Genomic DNA, 21,249 nt, shown 5'->3' on the forward strand with positions numbered 1-21,249 from the left:
CTGTACCTATACCTGTGTAAGTATGGCTAAGATCATCATTGTCTTGGTTATCTTCCCTGGTATGTACACCTGTACCTGTCTCTTTGGTACGTACTATACGTTTATGTGGTGAATTTGATGATTTTCTTTTTTATAGTAATTCACCAAACCAGCAAGCAACAATATATATATATATATATATATCCAAGTTTGGTTATTTCTCTAATTTGTTCTGCATCATCAGATCGTCTTTCTGCATGATAATTGTTCCCATCAAAGTTTTGAAAAAAGAGACGAGGAGGGACATTAATTATTTCAATGCCACGTATACACCGACAAGTATTAATGCACCCACTTTCTGAAACCACCTACTTACTATATATTCATGAACTTGGCGTAACTCAAGTTGCTTCTTCAGCTCAGCTTGCAAAGTGCACAAGGATCCAGGTTAACTAACTTTTTTATGTTTAAACAAGTCGGAGCAGTATTATTGGAGGTGAATTGTTTAGAAAGAATAATCATTGTGAAGTCCACATCAAAGCAGATGAGATGTTCCATCTCCCAAAAAGGTTCACCTAATTGATCCACCACACCAATGCTTTCCGATGACATTTCAATGCAAAAAGAAAAACCTCATCTTTGTTCCTTGTCAATGCATGGCAGAGATGTGCCCCTAAGCATCATTTGTTGGCACCAAACCTCCTCTTTTGAGGGATTCATTCATGGCCTCGGGGGGACATACTCTCCCATCATTCTGTATAGATTCCAACCCCTTCCTTGCCTGCTCTCACCTTTCAGCAGTGGGAGAGCGCACACAAAGAAAGAGATGGTGATATTTTATGCGGCAATTCCATCTTGGTCATCATGACACACAAAGGGCAAGAGGAACAAAGAAAGCAAAGACTTACAAGAACAAAGCCACTCGGCTGAAAGCTCCCCCCTCTCTCTGCTCCCGTCACCTCAGACGTGAGAGATATAACAAGTAGCTGAAGACTCCACTTGTTGGAGTTCTGAACCAAGTGAACCAATCCCAACTCCCGTCACCTCAATTCCGAGGATAAGGTGACACGCCGACTGTCCAATCCCTCATCTCCTCCCAACTCCAGTGGAATTGCCACCCAAACCAAACAAAAAACTATTTACCATACGAGGAGAAAACAAAAAACAAGCTTTGATACACGTACCCTTTCTGTGGGGTGAAAACGCATATCCATATCCATTCTTCTTCGCTTGCGTCATGTATGCATCAGACTAGATCGATGGTTGCCCCTCGCTCCTCCGGGTCACCCTTGCTTGAGCCTTCCTTCGTTGTCCTCTGGGCATTTGTGTCACTCCGCTACTTCTCCACACTACTTTTTCTTTAATTTATAGGTGATGGTGGGGTGCAATAAAGAAACCCATCCATCTGTTTAGTGCTGCCATCTCAAGAAGCCTATAGACTAGTGATGTCTCCTTTGGTGGACACAAAGCCTGATGAAGCTGGGTAACCAGGAGGGAAGGGGGTGATCGGAAGGAGGTCCTCAACTTCCCCGGCTCGTAATTCTTGTTTAGCTAGCTTTAGTAGATATGGCAGATGGGTGCGAGTATGACGAGGACTTTGAGGAAGAGGAGGTTTGGGCTGTTATGCCGGAGATGAAAGAAGCGAGACCCAAGGATTCATCTTGTGCCTCTTCATCTTCTTCTTCTGCTAGGCGTCTTCTGACTGGTGCAAGAATGATACCCAGGTCCAGTGCTAACTCGGAACCAAGCGGTAGATCCCTCAGACGATCTGCTCCCGTTCGCATCCCTGAGTGGCCCAAGGTTTACAAGCATGGTCAGAGACAAAGCTTTGGAGCTCACGGCTACGAGGATGAGTTCCATCGCCGCGGCGGCAGCCATGAGAATGTTGATGAAGAGGAGGAGGATGATGATGATCGTAGAGCCCCCCCACATGAATGGCTCGCGAAGAAAATGGCTAGGAGCCAGATCTCGTCCTCCTCGGTCTTTGAAGGGGCAGGGAGAACCCTCAAGGGGAGAGATCTCAGCAAGGTGAGGAATGCTGTGCTTATAAAGACTGGTTTCTTAGAGTAGGATGAGATGAAAAATAGGTTGAGTGTGAGGTCATTGTCATGATTTTGCTGTGAAAACGGTACCTCGGTGCTGCAATTGGGCTACCTTTTGTCTTGCTTCCCTTCTCTTTGGCCTGAAAGCCAGCATTGAGATTTTGTTGTGTGTTGCGGGAGGAGGAGATGAGATGTTCTTCTCTTACTCTGTAACACCGGGCATGTATAACCAGTTAACGACCTCCCTCCCTTCGCTGCCATGTACAAGGAATGTTTTTTTTAGTCTTGCACAAACCGGGTTGCTTTCTTCTTCTTCTTCTTCTTCTTCTTCTTTTTCTTCTTTTGTTGCCAGCGACTAGTTTTCCCTACCATGTGCACTCTCTCTCTCTCTCTCTCGTTTTCAGAAGCGGTCGTATTAATCACATAAGCATATAAATATAAATAAATAAATGCATAGTTGCGTGTTCTGCTCGTAATGCTACTGACAATAAAGGACCCACTACTACACTAATCAAGATAATAATGTCCTGAACTGGTTGTACAGTCACCTCCATGCGACAGTTAACCGTATCTTACTGAGAATGGATTGGCTTAGTGGTTGCACAACAGCCAGCCTCTTTTTGCCTCCAATCAGCTGTTTAGTATACATACATGATACAAAAATGTTAGATATGTTTAAACCATTAAATCCCGAACACAGATTGCTGCAGTCATACATGAGTTGCATAGCATGATTTGAAAGCTTGGCTTACATGGCTCGATATCTTAGACAGCAAGTAGGAAGGATAGGAAGGTAGAGACACAAGTAGTCGAGCGTTTCCCTGTATATGAAATAAAGTGAACTGAATCAGCAAGCGGTGATGGAATTCCAGAGACGTTGGACATATTTCTGAGGCTCAAGATGTCGATGCTGTTACTGTTGCACCATTCATTACAAGGTAAGCTTTTCCTATTTGAACTTCAATTACCTTTGGATCTGTCGGTCTACCAAACCGAGTCCATGACATGATATATCATAATAGATAGTCGACGAGCAGTGGCTCCCCTGCTACATACAGTATGTGAAAACTTATCTGCATATGGCCTCATCCATCAAAGTTAAAGAAATAGAACAATACTCGTGCATCACAAAAACATGATCATGAGATACCTAATGACTCAAAAGCCTGCGACCTCCAGTAAGCTACTCACAACAAGTTTGTGACAGCGGTGATGCCTGGTGATGCCGTTGCTACCATACTATTTCTATCATGGCCAGTTTCACAGAGTAGCAGTCGACCATAAATTTATATAAGCCTGACAAATGATGCTCCCCGTCTTACTAATCCTGAGAGGAGAGAACAGACAATGCCAGTCAACTCATGAATATTACCTGACCCTTTATCAATTGATGCACCAGTCTTACTAATCCTGAGAGGAGAGAACAGACAATGCCAGTCAACTCATGAATATTACCTGACCCTTTATCAATTGATGCACCAGCACAGATACGAACTCCCATCTCTCAATCACACCGTCATATTATATGACATGCACAATGGTCGCACTTAGCGAACGATAACTAGTGGAGTCACGCTCGGATGCTCTAACTGTCCAGATAACTGAATGTGAGCGACGAGCTAACCTATAAGGTTGATATGATCTTCATACTCTGTCATCTGGCATGGCCACAAGAAGCAGAAGATGGGGACACAAATCAAATGTATCAGTTCCAACTACATGAAGAAGTATCTGTTGAAACAAAACCAAAATACCTGTGTTCATGAGAAGAATCCCACCTTTCCTTGAAGCTAGCAACTGTAAGACCGATACCTGTGACATCTGATCGATTCCATTGAATGACTGTTCTGTTCGATAGGACAAATTGTTCTGTGACAAGTTGAAACAAACCATCAAAATATAAGTAAGAGCTAGCTCTATTGTTCTAAGAACTTGTATATCCACAAACCCATATAACTTCTCGGGAACCTACTGCAAATGGATAGAGCTCTGCCCCTCCACATCTGCAGACTTCAATGATTAGATCCTCTGATAATGCTGGTCCATTGAATCCCAACTCGCTTAGCATGCCAACCGCGATAGGCTTGTCGTGAAATATCCTCATTTGGTCCACCGTCCACCATAGGAGATGAACTTACAACAAGAAGCCACTTGAGCCACTCTGCTCTATGAAGCACAAATCACATGTATCTAATGCATTAGAGAAGAAATTATATAGAGGACCACTGATGCACCCATTAAAACTTTCAGGAAGTCTGTTATAGTAAGGAGCAAACCAATGAGCGACTCAAAGTAAGATGTAGAAGCCAACAGAAAAATTGCAAAATGCAACTTATTCTTCAAAGAACATGTTCCACTAACGATTGCAAAATCATATTATCAAGATCTTGATATATTATGAATTATCTGGCAATTTTTGTCCTCACAACTTCTTTTGTTGCAGTCTTATGATAGCAAGAAAGATTGCTTAGAAGGCTACAAAACTTAACATGCCTAGTGTAACAAATCAACTGATCAGCGGTTGGTGGTGCCAACAAAGAAAGAATGGCATCAATAATATTTCATTGAAAAGGAACCTATATTCTGAAATCCACAGGTAGGTGAACCATGACAAGGACACAGCCAATTTATCAACCGAAAGAATATGCATAAACACTATCATAATATATAATCCAGCATTATAGTGAATCCACGCACCTCTATTCTTATACGTCAGTCATATCAAATATAATGGTTATTAAGATAATCAGGTAGTTAATTATACACTAGGGACCATCAAATTAACAGTAGTTCCTAGTTTGATTGTTGGTTCATAATTCAATATTTAGTTTGAAGAAAAATCAGTAGAGTAGCAAACGACGGCTAGAGAAAAATATATATATACAATTCTCAGTGGAACCAAAGTGTGTCTTCATGCTGTATCACCCAAGGTTGAGGTTACAGAACTCTAGAAAGATACCATAGAAACCCATTGATAAGCTAGAATTCTCATTAAGGTAAGAACAATATCTACAAAAGTGAATCAAGATCATCGTTGTCAATGGCAGGAACATTAATCATCAAGGTTTACTTCTAATAAACATGATTTTAGGGGTTTGAAGTGATTTGTATTCTTCTTTCTGGGTTTAGGATTGGATCAAGAACCCTATTGTGAATACAGATTGGATTGGAGGAAGTTATTAAGTCATTGGGGATGAATGAATTAGTCAAACTAAGTTTTTTCCTCCATGTGATGTGCGTTGTGGTGGCCGAAGATCTACTTTTTCTCTCTCTATTCTGCTTTTTGTTCTCTCCTGTCTCTCTCATAAGTATGCTGCTGCCGGTTCATGTTTCCCCTTACTCATTAACCTACAACAGACCCTTTTCTTGCCGTTCTTTCTATTCAACAGGTATATATCTGCGATTTGGGATTCAGGAAACCAAATTTCTGCTGATTTGCAATAAAAACCAGAGGAACACCTTTTCAACAATAAATAGACATCAACAATGTCAAATGTTTTGTCTACCGAGACGTCTCCTTCTCGATTAACTTGGCAATGCACGCAGACAGACAGGTAGCGTCGAAAGAAACCACAGAACATCATCAGACCTAGTAGAACTAGTTGATCATCATCCCAATACCCTAATTCCCAGGTAATGGTAACGATCAAGAAGTGGGCGCTCGAGAGTCAAGACAACGAGAGAGAGATGGCGAACGCGACATCGGTCGGGGAGTCGCCCTTACCTGAGCTGGAGATCGTGCTTGGTCGTCTTCGTCTCGACAGTGGCCACCGTCGGGATCTCTCATCCTCGGTGGCCGTCGACAGGAGCGTCGGAAGAGAAGCATCGGGCACTATTTTGTGGGAGTCGGGAAAAACAAAGATCAAGTAAGCACGCGCAGTGTGCGTGCATACATGAATATTACTGTATGCACGCCTTCTATGTGAGGACGTCCAGTTTGCTCCTCACGACATCCAACCCATCCTTCATCTCTTTCAACAAGGCCACGAGCTGAGGAGAGTCCCTAAATCGATTAGGGTCCCAGACCAAATATAAAGAAACCATCAGAAAGGCTAAGAGAGGGGATGAAAACATAGAAGACTGAGTATCCGAGAAGGCACACCTCGTTAGGGGCAGGGCAAGGGATTCCTCGCCGCCGCTTCTCGACTCGTGGTCGCTCATAATCCCACCGAGGGCAAGGCGACGGCCTGTCAGGATGAAGCACCTGGCAGAGGAGGCCGGCGGAGGTAGTCTTTAGACGAGAAGAACGAGGCACCGAAGTACGGCGGCGGGCAGCGACGCGGGCGAGAGTCGAAGGGGTGGGGTTTTGGAGATTTGGGAAGAATCGAAAACCTACTCCACATGAAGCTTCCTTAAAGCAAGGGTCAGCCGGCCCGTTCGTGGCAGTCTGCTCGGCCTGACCCGAACTTGGACCGGACCATAAACAGCCCTGCACGTGTATCTTTATGATGAAATGGCTTGTTAGGCACGCGCAGTGTTGAAACAAGCCATTTCATCGTAAAGATATAATAATATATGTCTGAATGAATATTATAATTAATATTATTATTAAAATTATTTTATTTTTACTATCATATATATATATATATAATAGTTTGATGTATATAATATAATTATCTTAATAATATAAATTATATTGGACTGCATTATCAAGGGTTAATGGCTTGTTTCATAAAGATACACGTGCAGGGCTGCTTATGGTCCGGTCCAAGTTCGGGTCAGGCCGAGCAGACTGCCACGAACGGGCCGGCTGACCCTTGCTTTAAGCAAGCTTCATGTGGAGTAGGTTTTCGATTCTTCCCAAATCTCCAAAACCCCACCCCTTCGACTCTCGCCCGCGTCGCTGCCCGCCGGTGCCTCGTTCTTCTCGTCTAAAGACTCCGGCTTCTGTTTCCTGGAATCCCACCTCCGCCGGCCTCCTCTGCCAGGTGCTTCATCCTGACAGGCCGTCGCCTTGCCCTTGGTGGGATTATGAGCGACCACCACGAGTCGAGAAGCGGCGGCGAGGAATCCCTTGCCCTGCCCCTAACGAGGTGTGCCTTCTCGGATACTCAGTCTTCTATGTTTTCATCCCCTCTCTTAGCCTCTCTGATGGTTTCTTTATATTTGGTCTGGGACCCTAATCGATTTAGGGACTCTCCTCAGCTCGTGGCCTTGTTGAAAGAGATGAAGGATGGGTTGGATGTCGTGAGGAGCAAACTGGACGTCCTCACACAGAAGGTGGTAGGCGTTTGTTGTGCTTCTATATTGTCACTCTTTTATTCCCGTTTCTTGTTTGCTAAATTCTTTGTAAAAAGATTCGTGCTTTTGGCCATAAAGTTGGGAGCAAAAGAAATTCCTGCTTGGGTTAGCTGAATAATATAATCTCTTGCAGTAAATTTTGTATTTTTTACCTCATGTTTCTCAGTTTGAATTCAGGATGAAAGTAAACCAAAATATGATATATGATTATGATAAATTTTAATGATATGAAAGCTCATCGTGATCGAATTGTTAGATTTTTCTCTGGAAAATAATCAAGTGGAAAGACTTTTTTCAGCATTGGTTTATTAATGTTTTAGTTGTAACATCGTTTCTTTTGCTCCATGAAGTTGACATAGGGTTGCTTTTCTTGGCATTGTCCTAATTTGTGAAGCTTTAGGGAGTTTTTTTGGTTTCTACTTTGTTTTTCTGTCTGAGTTTGTGTGGCTTTATTGCATATAAATGTGGCTTACAATTTAAGTATTTAAGCTGCACAATGATAATCTACGAATAGTTAATCGGAATACAGTCTTAATTACTTGATATATGAAAATAAAAAATGAATTTTTTTTTTTTGGTGGTCTCTATGTATGAGCACTGATTGTAGAATCATAATTTTGTCCATTAGGTGAGAGAAAACCAATTTCCAACATCTGAGGGTATGAGTTATCTAGATGCAAAGTATCTATTGCTTCTCAGCTACTGTCAATCTATCGTGTACTATCTGCTTCGCAAGGCAAAAGGATTATCCGTTCAGGACCATCCTGTTGTAAAGAGCCTTGTGGAGATCAGGTTATTCCTGGAGAAGGTCTGTTCCTCGCACCAGTGTTATGTTTCATTTTTCTTCTTAGCATCATTTAATTTGGATATTTCCTGAAAAAAATTCTGTGTAGATTCGTCCAATAGATAAGAAGCTTGAGTACCAGACTCAGAAGCTCATACGGGCTGCCAGCAATTTTGTATCTGAGAAGATATCCACCCCTGACGACAAGGAAAAAAGTTTTCAAGATGAGGAAGATCCCCTGAAGTATCGGCCAAATCCTGGCATGCTTGTTAGCAAATCAGAACCAGGTGCCCAGGTAACCTGCTGACAGTATGGTACTATAGCAGCTTTTTGGTCTATGAATGTTAACTCACCTATGTGTGTATGTAATTGGACATGCTGAATTTTTTTTTCTGTTCAACTTAAATATTTTGTGTATGTTCTTTTTTAATTGTAACCTTCCTTTCAAGGTTCATTTAGTTTCTTTCATTAATGTGGTAAGTCCTACTTCTTGCCATATTGCCTTATCGTTTTTGTTCATATGATCCCTTACCCTTCATGCTAATTAGTATAATGGTTTCTTTAGTCTTAACATTCAATCAAATATCATCTGGAAAATAACATTGTCAAGTTCACAAGTAACAATATATCTTTGTTTTATTCACATGAAATGCGAATGCTTAGAATGCTAATATTTTGTGTTTTTTGAATAAATCAAAAACAAATTTTTTGTTATATTTTAGGATGCTGGAGGTGTCTACCGCCCTCCGAGGTTTGCTCCTACAAGTATGGATGAGGATAAGATATCAAAGCAGGAAAAACAGGCCCTTAGAAGAGAGAAAGCATTATTGCGACAGGCAAAACAAAGTACTTATGTTAAAGAGCTGATGGATGACTTTGAAGATAGACCTGAAGAGGTTGGTGGTTCATTGTTTCTTTTAATCAAAATACAACTTACTACACTTAGTATGCTGACATGTACTGAATCTTATCTGTAGCTAAGAGAAAATATAGGGGCTGAAAGCAGAGAGCTTACAAGATATGTGGCAAAGCGAGAGGAACGTGCCAGGCAGGAAGAAGAGCTTTTCACTCGTGCACCAGTTGCAAAGCGAGATAAGCAAATAGAGAAACACATGAAGAAGTCAAGAAATGGGTATGTTGGGATATCATATAAGTTCCGGTAGTAATTCTTTTATGGCCATAAGTAAACTGTTTGGTTGTTATATCAAAAGATTAAATGTTGGACAAAAAATAGCTGATTAAATACATATGTCCCATATTCAACTAATGCAGCTGAATATTTGCTAGGTAGGAGAACATTTGAAGAAGTTCAATGGAAGTTGTTGCTTCTGTAATGTTCTAGGACTTACCAAATTTGGTAGCTTTGATTTCTGGTTGTTCTAATCCTCATACTCAGCATAGTCAAAATCTTCGAGCAGAAGAGTGTGTTTCTTTATTAGTAATTAGTAGACTGCCAGACTCACATAAGTGGCAACAGAGCTAAAGTTGTATTAACCTCAATGTTGGCATCATTTCAGCAGTTTTCCTGATGGTTTAGTCTATTTATCTGCTGTTCAATCTTTATGTACTTACTATGGTATTCCAGTCATATCATAATATGTTGTAATTTGATCTATTTTTATTATCCTGAATTTGTTTCTGATGTTTAATACATGGTATTTGACAGATTATTTGGATTGACTGGCGGCTTCTATGACGAGATCAGAATGCTTCCAATGGAAGAGAAGGAAAATTATGAGACCTCTAGTCACATGAATAATGACAAACAAGGGAAGAAATTTAAAAGGCGCAAGGTATATCAAGATAAGAAACAACTCGATCTTTTATGTTGTCTTCTATTTTTGAAACCTTATGTTAATCATTATGTGGTAGCTAACTAGCAAAATATGTCGGATTACTGACTGTTGTTACAAAACTGCTTAGCTGCAAAAACTTGACCAGTCAAGGCTATCACAAATGCATGAGAAAATGTTATTTAGCTTTGGATGTTTAGATGACTTTGAACTGATCGTTGCTACCATCTGCAGAGAAAGCATTGACAAGTAGGGTGGAAGCTGGGAGCTATTTTTCTGTTGCCTAATGCTTGCACTGCTGAAGTTGTTCTGGAGTTCAATGATTTGCTACTTGGAGTTGCTTGACAAAGTAACTTTGATCTGCCCACTTCATACACTTTGGTACAGACTATGGAGCTTTGAGAGATCACCTCTTGGTTACTTTTTGCTACTTGGAGTTCAGTTTCGCATTAATATTTACCGAGCATAATTTAATTTAGTTGGTTATGTGAGTGGATGCTGTGTCAAATGATAATTGGTGCTGCAGGAAACATACAGGCTTTCAATATTCCTTTGTGATTTTGTTCATAAATGCACCGGTTGATAACGGGGACCTCTGCCTGTGAAACCCGGTTGTTGTCATCAGATGGTCGTTTTAGAGGGATAACGCCAGTGTATTTATACCCGAATTATGGTTCCTAGCTGGAAATTTTGACGTCTTTTTTCGACTCAACCTGAAGCCTTGGTTTTTCTAGATGTTCAATGCTAGTGCATTTTTTTTATCACTTTAAATATATTGGTTATTCATATAATAAATGCTGTTCATATCGAACCGGGAATCAAGCAAGTTTCATCTGTCATATATATGTATAGTGTGTGTGTGTGTGATATACATTTTTTTAGATAAAATCAATATTTCTTCCCTAATAATTAATTCAACTCGTTCGATCGGTAAAATGACAGGGTTCAGAGGGGTGGAGTAATTTTTCTTGATGTCAAGTAGATTACGCCTCCTTTGGGCGAGTAAAAGTTTAGATCAATCGGTATCAGTGGGTGTGATATCACAATAAAGGAATTTGTGTGCTTGGGGTCGTGGATGAAGAAGAGAAGAAGTAATTTGTGTCCCACACAGCTTTAAGAAGAGAAGAAGAAGAAGAAGAAGAAGAAGAGCATAGACGACCGCCATCAAATGCATGAGCATCTGGTAGCTTGCAAGGCATATCGCCTCGCCCAAACACCATTAGGTTCCTTCACTGAGAAGAGGAAGTGACATCCAGCCGTGGTGGTGTTATCGCTTCCCCGTACGGAGGTGGGAATCAACGCAAGTAATTTGGCAAAGACGAGTCTGAATCAGGATCTCGCTTAATCCTTCTTTACCACCTAAACTAGCTGCGGCCGATATTCGTTTCTTCAACGTCAGCCTCATAGCTAAGCAATCTATTAGGTCGCAAAAATTCCATTCCACTCCACGAGGCCAAACCACCGCTTCACAAAACTCATCAAGGATGCAAAGAAACGATCGGAGGTGGGCTGTGATTGCCTGCTTCGGTCCCGCTTCAACCAAAGTAGCCGGTCTGGCTCCAGACCGCGTCCCGGACCCGGCTCATGTCCCGTCCCTTTAGCGTTCTCCCCGCGCCTTCCAACACCGACGTCCCCATGGTCTTCCCCTGCACCCGCGCCAGGTATTCGTGCGGCGGCAGCCACTCGCCGCCCGTTTCTTCCTCCTCCTCCTCCGCCTCCTCCTCCGGCGGCGGAACGCCCGAGCTGGACCGAAGCGACCTTGACCAGGTTGGCACGTTCACTGGCGCTGAAGCTGCCACCCGGCGCCGCTCGCGCGGCAGCGACCGGGCCGCCACCGCCGCCGTCCCATGGTACGAGTCCTCGAAGGCCAGGGAGAGACCGCCCACGTGCTCGTCGACCCATACGCGTGAACGGGCGCGGCTCGTCCGCCGGTCCTGGCCGCCGGCTTCGTCGTTGTCGCCTTCGAAGGCGGCCCAGATGTCGTCCTCGGCGAGGTTGGGGAGGTCGGCGGGGCCACTTCTGCCTGCGGAATGGGCGGGAGCCTTGAGGAGCCGCTCCGCCCCGTGCCTCCGCCCCTTGGCCATGTACGCCTCGCCCGTGGCGAACGCGGAGTGGGTGTGCCGGGATATGAGCGGAGAGCCACACGGTCGCGGGAGAGGGTGGCGCCACTATTTATCGTCCCAGACTTTCATGTCCTTAGAAGACGGGATCCCGGCTACGCGTGTGGTGCGTATTAGATGCTGGGCCCCGCCGCATTCCCACCGTACCAGAACAAAGAGGCCCGCACCCACGTGGGTACGTGCCGAGGGTGGGGTTGACTGTCGGTCACGCTGGGCTTTATCCATTCGCGTGCAAGCGAGGGTTTACACTGCGCACCAACAAAGTTGTGACTCTAACTCAGACCCATTAACGCCCAAGTATTTACTTGCCACCAATTTTGTTTGTACCGAGGGAGACCCCACCACGACCAAGACATCAAGTAAATTCCATGCCACGATCTGGTGGACGTAATCTCATTTTGACTCGAGAACAGTATCGATGATAACGATAGACGACCCGTCAATTGCCGCATATTTTTAGACGACAGCCAGCCATCTTACTATATAACATCCAATTAAAGACCATCATCAAATGAGTTGGGAGCATTAAATCCTTGCGTATGTCGCCGTGGCCCTATTATTATAAATTGTAATGGGAGATGGGCAATGAGTAATGGGATTAGGGGATGTGTTTACCACGGGTAATGGAGCACATCGGATGGCTGCCCCCGGGGGGGTGGGGTGGTGGTTGAGTGGCCGCGAACCCACTCGGCTTTGTCCTCTGCGAACTAAACAAGAGACCACAACTGCCGCACCACGCAAAGCTCTTGCTATCTTGTCCTCTTTCTCTGCTCGATGTTCCACTGAATGAAGCACGGATCGAGCTGCCCAACATGTGAAGAAGACCGGAGGAGCTCCGAGTGGTGCAACCCACAAAACATCAGCGGCAGGAACGGGAATGGAAAATAAGTTGCATTCTCTGCGGAGCATCCCTCCGTTTCTCTCGGAAGAAAAGCCCTCTCGACATCCGGTGAATCAGATGCATAACGTACATGATAATGCTGTCATTTGCAGCTAGACAACAACAAGCTTTACCGAATATAGAAAGCGGAAACAGTGATGTGTATGTCCAACTACTCGTTGGAGATCCCACAGATCGATAGCCAGAAAGTTGCAACATCTGCATGCTGCAAAGAAACGAAAGAGATGTGGTCATATGTTTCACCGGAGGCTGGAGAAACAGTGTGTCTCTCTCTCGGTACCAGTGCCGAGAGGTAGTATAACCAAATCTCTTTTTGGTGATGGTGACGACTCAGAGACCGTAGCCCTCCACCGGAGGACACTCAGCGGCTCTGCTGGTCCCCCGCAAGTACATCTTCTTCTTGCCATCATAATCGAGCCGGCAATCCTATAGCCTGTGGGGGGTCACGTTGCCTTGCAGCACTGGAAACCACCACCCACCGAGGGAGGCAGATGCACAGGTTTTGTTCGTGTATTTTATTTTCATTTGGTTGTTCTGTGGAATCAGAATCCAGCCTGAATAATTTGAGCTGCTCAAAGCTCAGATCCTTGGAAGCATTTCTCAGGCTTTGTCTCCTCTCAAAGGCTTTAATTTTTTTTTTTTTTTTTTTTTTATCAATCAGACCTTATAATTTTCTATTCTTTGAAGTAAGAAGTGGGGAAGCTTAGAAGATTATTATAGTCGTGAATGTGTGACCGTGTTTTGCATCATACTGCTCCAAATGAACATGATTTGCAGGGGAGAGGAGAAAAACCTACTTAGTGCATGATAAGCTGATAGAGATGTGGCCATTTGGTAGGTCGTGTTTGTTTGCCAAGATTATTATTAATCAAACCATGTCATTTATTGGGCTTCCGGTTTGGGTCATGTCATCTCTGTCTCACAGAGACCTTTTCATGTCTCGGCCCATAAATACTCCGAGACATGGGTGTCAACCCAGATCTCGTCGATCATGTACACCTTGCTGTGCTCCAAGAAAAACAAACCACGATCCGGAGAGGTTAACGGGTGCCCAACCCAAGCGTTAACTTCAACGTGAACAGGTACCCAACCCACCACGAGTGAGAGCGAGAGAGATGACTGTCGACTGACCTCCCGGCAGATAAGTAACTAACCGGCAACGGCGAAACGGACCATAAACCCAATTTATGATCCAGCGGTGCAAATCGACATTGATTTGCGGAGTTGATCACCGCCAATGGCCATGAGGAGCATCGTCGTACTTGTGAGCGCCATCCGCCGGCCCTCATAGCGTCTCCACCGCAGTCCCCATTCCCAGCTGTATATAGGTCCGTGCAATGAATCACCAGTTGACTTCGGTTCCAAATTCATCGCCGTCAAACGATGGCTGAATCATCGAAGACTAATCGGCTACCATTAGGCCCTAGGCAAAGATTTGGATGCCGGTCGAGGTTCCCGAGATGTTCCGAGAAAATCCGGGTCATGTTGAGCATGGACACCACCACGGCGGGGGCGGCGGCGTGGAAGACCAGCAGCGTCATGATATGAAACTATGACACGATGGAACCATTCAATAAGATTGCAATATCCATCCGATATATATATATATATATATATATATATATATATATATATATATATATATATATATATGAAGCTATAAATATATAAAAAAATATAATCACTTTACTATGAAAATTTTTAATGTCAAATCAAATAACGATAAATAAGAATTATGATTATATACTTTCGATACTATTTAGAAAATATCAACCGCACCGACGTCGAATTTAAAAGGAAGAAATATGGAAAAGAACTTGACTCATATATTTTTTTTTTCTATCTAGGACTAATAAAATTAAAATATGAAATAAAAAAAATTATAATATCTCTGTATAATAAAAAAAAAAGTTTATAATGTCTCGATATCATGTTACGAAGCAATACAGTGTTATATTACTATGCTTATAAAGGAAGTGCATCTTATTTGATTGACTTTCAAAAACTCAAATGGTATACAAAATACAAGCATGATGATCTCTCACCCAAAGATATAAACTCATAGATTTCAAAATACAAACATCTTATAGATTAAACTCAAGCTCCCACCCAAAGATATAAGTACGAAGCACATCACGCACTCGTTGAGTATGGACATACATAATCTTGATTAAGGTTGAAGAAGGCTTTTTTTAGTCAATAATATTCAAACTCTGAAAAGATTACCATGGATATATGTAAACCAAGAAATAATATGATAATCTCATCATATTCTTTGAATCAATTCAACTAATGAGTTTTTTCTTTCACACCTCAAAACATACTGAGTCCTAGAAAGTTCTCGAGATCAAATGATCTAAGATAAGTAATTAGGAGAGTCTATCACATCCAGATATCTCTTAAAAAATCTTATCATAATCGAGCTTTATTTCTATTAGTTGATAATTATAATAAGAATATAATCAAATCTATAATATATTTTATTTAATTAAACAGATTATATAATCTAATATTCTCCCACTTTATCCATTGATGAGTAAGATATGAAAGAATTTAAAATTAAAATAAAAAAAAATAAAAGTTATCTAAAAATAATCTTACTTAATTGGATTCTAAAATTTAAAAAGTTATTTTATATGTGCGTATGAATTTTATAAAATATATAAATAAGTTCAATAAATATAATAATACTATGTTAAGTCTGATGGCAGCGTAAATTAAACTGATTGTATATTATCAATATCATATTTACTTCTATATATACCACAACACTATTAACCCTTGATAATGCAGTCCAATATAATTTATATTATTAAGATAATTATATTATATACATCAAACTATTATATATATATATATATATATATATATATATATATATATATATATATATATGATAGTAAAAATAAAATAATTTTAATAATAATATTAATTATAATATTCATTCAGACATATATTATTATATCTTTACGATGAAATGGCTTGTTTCAACACTGCGCGTGCCTAACAAGCCATTTCATCATAAAGATACACGTGCGGTCCAAGTTCGGGTCAGGCCGAGCAGACTGCCACGAACGGGCCGGCTGACCCTTGCTTTAAGGAAGCTTCATGTGGAGTAGGTTTTCGATTCTTCCCAAATCTCCAAAACCCCACCCCTTCGACTCTCGCCCGCGTCGCTGCCCGCCGCCGTACTTCGGTGCCTCGTTCTTCTCGTCTAAAGACTCCGGCTTCTGTTTCCTGGAATCCCACCTCCGCCGGCCTCCTCTGCCAGGTGCTTCATCCTGACAGGCCGTCGCCTTGCCCTCGGTGGGATTATGAGCGACCACCACGAGTCGAGAAGCGGCGGCGAGGAATCCCTTGCCCTGCCCCTAACGAGGTGTGCCTTCTCGGATACTCAGTCTTCTATGTTTTCATCCCCTCTCTTAGCCTTTCTGATGGTTTCTTTATATTTGGTCTGGGACCCTAATCGATTTAGGGACTCTCCTCAGCTCGTGGCCTTGTTGAAAGAGATGAAGGATGGGTTGGATGTCGTGAGGAGAAAACTGGACGTCCTCACACAGAAGGTGGTAGGCGTTTGTTGTGCTTCTATATTGTCACTCTTTTATTCCCGTTTCTTGTTTGCTAAATTCTTTGTAAAAAGATTCGTGCTTTTGGCCATAAAGTTGGGAGCAAAAGAAATTCCTGCTTGGGTTAGCTGAATAATATAATCTCTTGCAGTAAATTTTGTATTTTTTACCTCATGTTTCTCAGTTTGAATTCAGGATGAAAGTAAACCAAAATATGATATATGATTATGATAAATTTTAATGATATGAAAGCTCATCGTGATCGAATTGTTAGATTTTTCTCTGGAAAATAATCAAGTGGAAAGACTTTTTTCAGCATTGGTTTATTAATGTTTTAGTTGTAACATCGTTTCTTTTGCTCCATGAAGTTGACATAGGGTTGCTTTTCTTGGCATTGTCCTAATTTGTGAAGCTTTAGGGAGTTTTTTTGGTTTCTACTTTGTTTTTCTGTCTGAGTTTGTGTGGCTTTATTGCATATAAATGTGGCTTACAATTTAAGTATTTAAGCTGCACAATGATAATCTACGAATAGTTAATCGGAATACAGTCTTAATTACTTGATATATGAAAATAAAAAATGAATTTTTTTTTTTTGGTGGTCTCTATGTATGAGCACTGATTGTAGAATCATAATTTTGTCCATTAGGTGAGAGAAAACCAATTTCCAACATCTGAGGGTATGAGTTATCTAGATGCAAAGTATCTATTGCTTCTCAGCTACTGTCAATCTATCGTGTACTATCTGCTTCGCAAGGCAAAAGGATTATCCGTTCAGGACCATCCTGTTGTAAAGAGCCTTGTGGAGATCAGGTTATTCCTGGAGAAGGTCTGTTCCTCGCACCAGTGTTATGTTTCATTTTTCTTCTTAGCATCATTTAATTTGGATATTTCCTGAAAAAAATTCTGTGTAGATTCGTCCAATAGATAAGAAGCTTGAGTACCAGACTCAGAAGCTCATACGGGCTGCCAGCAATTTTGTATCTGAGAAGATATCCACCCCTGACGACAAGGAAAAAAGTTTTCAAGATGAGGAAGATCCCCTGAAGTATCGGCCAAATCCTGGCATGCTTGTTAGCAAATCAGAACCAGGTGCCCAGGTAACCTGCTGACAGTATGGTACTATAGCAGCTTTTTGGTCTATGAATGTTAACTCACCTATGTGTGTATGTAATTGGACATGCTGAATTTTTTTTTCTGTTCAACTTAAATATTTTGTGTATGTTCTTTTTTAATTGTAACCTTCCTTTCAAGGTTCATTTAGTTTCTTTCATTAATGTGGTAAGTCCTACTTCTTGCCATATTGCCTTATCGTTTTTGTTCATATGATCCCTTACCCTTCATGCTAATTAGTATAATGGTTTCTTTAGTCTTAACATTCAATCAAATATCATCTGGAAAATAACATTGTCAAGTTCACAAGTAACAATATATCTTTGTTTTATTCACATGAAATGCGAATGCTTAGAATGCTAATATTTTGTGTTTTTTGAATAAATCAAAAACAAATTTTTTGTTATATTTTAGGATGCTGGAGGTGTCTACCGCCCTCCGAGGTTTGCTCCTACAAGTATGGATGAGGATAAGATATCAAAGCAGGAAAAACAGGCCCTTAGAAGAGAGAAAGCATTATTGCGACAGGCAAAACAAAGTACTTATGTTAAAGAGCTGATGGATGACTTTGAAGATAGACCTGAAGAGGTTGGTGGTTCATTGTTTCTTTTAATCAAAATACAACTTACTACACTTAGTATGCTGACATGTACTGAATCTTATCTGTAGCTAAGAGAAAATATAGGGGCTGAAAGCAGAGAGCTTACAAGATATGTGGCAAAGCGAGAGGAACGTGCCAGGCAGGAAGAAGAGCTTTTCACTCGTGCACCAGTTGCAAAGCGAGATAAGCAAATAGAGAAACACATGAAGAAGTCAAGAAATGGGTATGTTGGGATATCATATAAGTTCCGGTAGTAATTCTTTTATGGCCATAAGTAAACTGTTTGGTTGTTATATCAAAAGATTAAATGTTGGACAAAAAATAGCTGATTAAATACATATGTCCCATATTCAACTAATGCAGCTGAATATTTGCTAGGTAGGAGAACATTTGAAGAAGTTCAATGGAAGTTGTTGCTTCTGTAATGTTCTAGGACTTACCAAATTTGGTAGCTTTGATTTCTGGTTGTTCTAATCCTCATACTCAGCATAGTCAAAATCTTCGAGCAGAAGAGTGTGTTTCTTTATTAGTAATTAGTAGACTGCCAGACTCACATAAGTGGCAACAGAGCTAAAGTTGTATTAACCTCAATGTTGGCATCATTTCAGCAGTTTTCCTGATGGTTTAGTCTATTTATCTGCTGTTCAATCTTTATGTGCTTACTATGGTATTCCAGTCATATCATAATATGTTGTAATTTGATCTATTTTTATTATCCTGAATTTGTTTCTGATGTTTAATACATGGTATTTAACAGATTGCTTGGATTGACTGACGGCTTCTATGACGAGATCAGAATGCTTCCAATGGAAGAGAAGGAAAATTATGAGACCTCTAGTCACATGAATAATGACAAACAAGGGAAGAAATTTAAAAGGCGCAAGGTATATCAAGATAAGAAACAACTCGATCTTTTATGTTGTCTTCTATTTTTGAAACCTTATGTTAATCATTATGTGGTAGCTAACTAGCAAAATATGTCGGATTACTGACTGTTGTTACAAAACTGCTTAGCTGCAAAAACCTGACCAGTCAAGGCTATCACAAATGCATGAGAAAATGTTATTTAGCTTTGGATGTTTAGATGACTTTGAACTGATCGTTGCTACCATCTGCAGAGAAAGCATTGACAAGTAGGGTGGAAGCTGGGAGCTATTTTTCTGTTGCCTAATGCTTGCACTGCTGAAGTTGTTCTGGAGTTCAATGATTTGCTACTTGGAGTTGCTTGACAAAGTAACTTTGATCTGCCCACTTCATACACTTTGGTACAGACTATGGAGCTTTGAGAGATCACCTCTTGGTTACTTTTTGCTACTTGGAGTTCAGTTTCGCATTAATATTTACCGAGCATAATTTAATTTAGTTGGTTATGTGAGTGGATGCTGTGTCCAATGATAATTGGTGCTGCAGGAAACATACAGGCTTTCATTATTCCTTTGTGATTTTGTTCGTAAATGCACTGGTTGATGACGGAGACCTCTGCCTTTGAAACCCGGTTGTTGTCATCAGATGGTCGTTTTAGAGGGATATCTCCAGTGTATTTATACCCGAATTATGGTTCCTAGCTGGAAATTTGGACATCACTTTAAATGTATTGGTTATTCATATAATAAATGCTGTTCATATCGAACCAGGAATCAAGCATGTTTCATCTGTTATATATGTATAGAGTGTGTGTGTGTGTGTGTGTGTGTGATATATATATATATATTTAGATAAAATCAATATTTCTTCCCTAATAATTAATTCAACTCGTTCGATCGGTAAAATGACAGCTTCAGAGGGGTGGAGTAATTTTCCTTGATGTTTAGTATATTACGCCTCCTTTTGGCGCGTAAAAGTTTAGATCAATCGGTATCAGTGGGTGTGATATCACAATAAAGGAATTTGTGTGCTTGGGGTCGTGGATGAAGAAGAGAAGAAGTAATTTGTGTCCCACACAGCTTTAAGAAGAAGAAGAAGAGCATAGACGACCGCCATCAAATGCATGAGCATCTGGTAGGTAGCTTGCAAGGCATATCGCCTCACCCAAAAATCATTTAAGTTCCTTCACTGAGTAGAGGAAGTGACATCCAGCCGTGGTGGTGTTATCGCTTCCCCGTACGGAGGTGGGAATCAACGCAAGTAATTTGGCAAAGACGAGTCTGAGTCAGGATCTCGCTTAATCCTTCTTTACCACCTAAACTAGCTGTGGCCGATGTTGGTTTCTTCAACGTCAGCCTCATAGCTAAGCAATCTATTAGGTCGCAAAAATTCCATTCCACTCCACGAGGCCAAACGACCGCTTCACAAAACTCATCAAGGATGCAAAGAAACGATCGGAGGTGCGCTGTGATTGCCTGCTTCGGTCCGCTTCAACCAAAGTAGCCGGTCTGGCTCCAGACCGCGTCCCGGACCCGGCCCATGTCCCGTCCCTTTAGCGTTCTCCCCGCGCCTTCCAACACCGACGTCCCCATGGTCTTCCCCTGCACCCGCGCCAGGTATTCGTGCGGCGGCAGCCACTCGCCGCCCGTTTCTTCCTCCTCCTCCGGCGGCGGAACGCCCGAGCTGGACCGAAGCGACCTTGACCAGGCTGGCACGTTCACTGGCGCTGAAGCTGCCACCCGGCGCCGCTCGCGCGGCAGCGACTTTCATAATTAGGAGAGTCTTTCACATCATGATTATCTCGCAAGAAATCTTATCATAATTGAGTTTTATTTCTATTAGTTGATAATTATAATAAGAATATAATCAAATTTATAATATATTTTATTTAATTAAACAGATCATATAATCTAACATTCTCTCACTTTATCCATTGATTAGTAAGATATGAAAGAATTTAAAATTAAAATAAAAAATAAAAGTTCTCTAAAAATAATCTTACTTAATTGGATTCTAAAATTTAAAAAGTTATTTTATATGTGCCTATGAATTTTATAAAATATATTAATAAGTTTAATAAATATAATAATATTATGTTAAGTGCAACTTAAGTTAAATTGATTGTATGTTATTAATATAATATTTACTTCTATATGTATCACAACACTATTATTAAGATAATTATATTATATACATTCAACTATAATATATATATATATATATATATGAATAGGATAGTAAAAATAAA

The 21,249-nt window shown here is 41.0% G+C and overlaps 4 protein-coding genes and 1 long non-coding RNA gene across 9 annotated transcripts; 3 read left to right on the forward strand and 2 right to left on the reverse strand.

Annotated features, from left to right (window-relative positions):
• Positions 1-605: 605 nt before the first annotated feature.
• Positions 606-2,654, forward strand: LOC103982093 (protein S40-5-like). The gene has a single exon (XM_009398904.3). The coding sequence runs from the start codon at positions 1,546-1,548 to the stop codon at positions 2,047-2,049; it is 504 nt and encodes a 167-aa protein (XP_009397179.2). The 5' UTR covers positions 606-1,545; the 3' UTR covers positions 2,050-2,654.
• Positions 2,655-2,663: 9 nt separating this feature from the next.
• On the reverse strand, positions 2,664-6,350 carry LOC135611373 (uncharacterized). Its single transcript, XR_010486555.1, has 6 exons — positions 6,124-6,350; positions 3,994-6,024; positions 3,776-3,890; positions 3,477-3,679; positions 2,990-3,348; positions 2,664-2,842 (listed from the first exon to the last, which is right to left on the reverse strand). It is a non-coding gene; the product is annotated as an uncharacterized LOC135611373 (long non-coding RNA).
• A 419-nt stretch (positions 6,351-6,769) lies between these two features.
• On the forward strand, positions 6,770-10,551 carry LOC103982091 (uncharacterized). Of its 4 annotated transcripts, none has more exons than XM_065107109.1 (8): positions 6,770-7,054; positions 7,167-7,244; positions 7,891-8,070; positions 8,156-8,341; positions 8,769-8,942; positions 9,024-9,178; positions 9,713-9,839; positions 10,074-10,551. In XM_065107109.1, exons 1-8 carry the CDS (start codon positions 6,797-6,799, stop codon positions 10,083-10,085), a joined length of 1,170 nt encoding a protein of 389 aa, XP_064963181.1. In that variant the 5' UTR covers positions 6,770-6,796; the 3' UTR covers positions 10,086-10,551. The 4 variants fall into 4 exon arrangements, with proteins under 4 accessions (XP_064963181.1, XP_064963182.1, XP_009397176.2 ...); XM_065107110.1 differs by having other exon boundaries at positions 7,167-7,241; XM_009398901.3 differs by having other exon boundaries at positions 6,851-7,054; positions 7,154-7,244.
• Positions 10,552-11,020: 469 nt separating this feature from the next.
• Positions 11,021-12,094, reverse strand: LOC103974165 (protein S40-6-like). The gene has a single exon (XM_009388926.3). The coding sequence runs from the start codon at positions 11,921-11,923 to the stop codon at positions 11,375-11,377; it is 549 nt and encodes a 182-aa protein (XP_009387201.2). The 5' UTR covers positions 11,924-12,094; the 3' UTR covers positions 11,021-11,374.
• A 3,939-nt stretch (positions 12,095-16,033) lies between these two features.
• Positions 16,034-19,770, forward strand: LOC135611374 (uncharacterized). 2 transcript variants are annotated; one of them, XM_065107111.1, is made up of 8 exons: positions 16,034-16,236; positions 16,336-16,426; positions 17,073-17,252; positions 17,338-17,523; positions 17,951-18,124; positions 18,206-18,360; positions 18,895-19,021; positions 19,256-19,770. In XM_065107111.1, the coding sequence occupies exons 1-8, from the start codon at positions 16,175-16,177 to the stop codon at positions 19,265-19,267; spliced, it is 987 nt and encodes a 328-aa protein (XP_064963183.1). In that variant the 5' UTR covers positions 16,034-16,174; the 3' UTR covers positions 19,268-19,770. The 2 variants fall into 2 exon arrangements, with proteins under 2 accessions (XP_064963183.1, XP_064963184.1); XM_065107112.1 differs by having other exon boundaries at positions 16,336-16,423; positions 19,256-19,499.
• Positions 19,771-21,249: the final 1,479 nt, after the last annotated feature.

The sequence above is a fragment of the Musa acuminata genome, chromosome BXJ2-4 (assembly GCF_036884655.1).
Source record: "Musa acuminata AAA Group cultivar baxijiao chromosome BXJ2-4, Cavendish_Baxijiao_AAA, whole genome shotgun sequence".
NCBI lineage: Eukaryota > Viridiplantae > Streptophyta > Magnoliopsida > Zingiberales > Musaceae > Musa > Musa acuminata.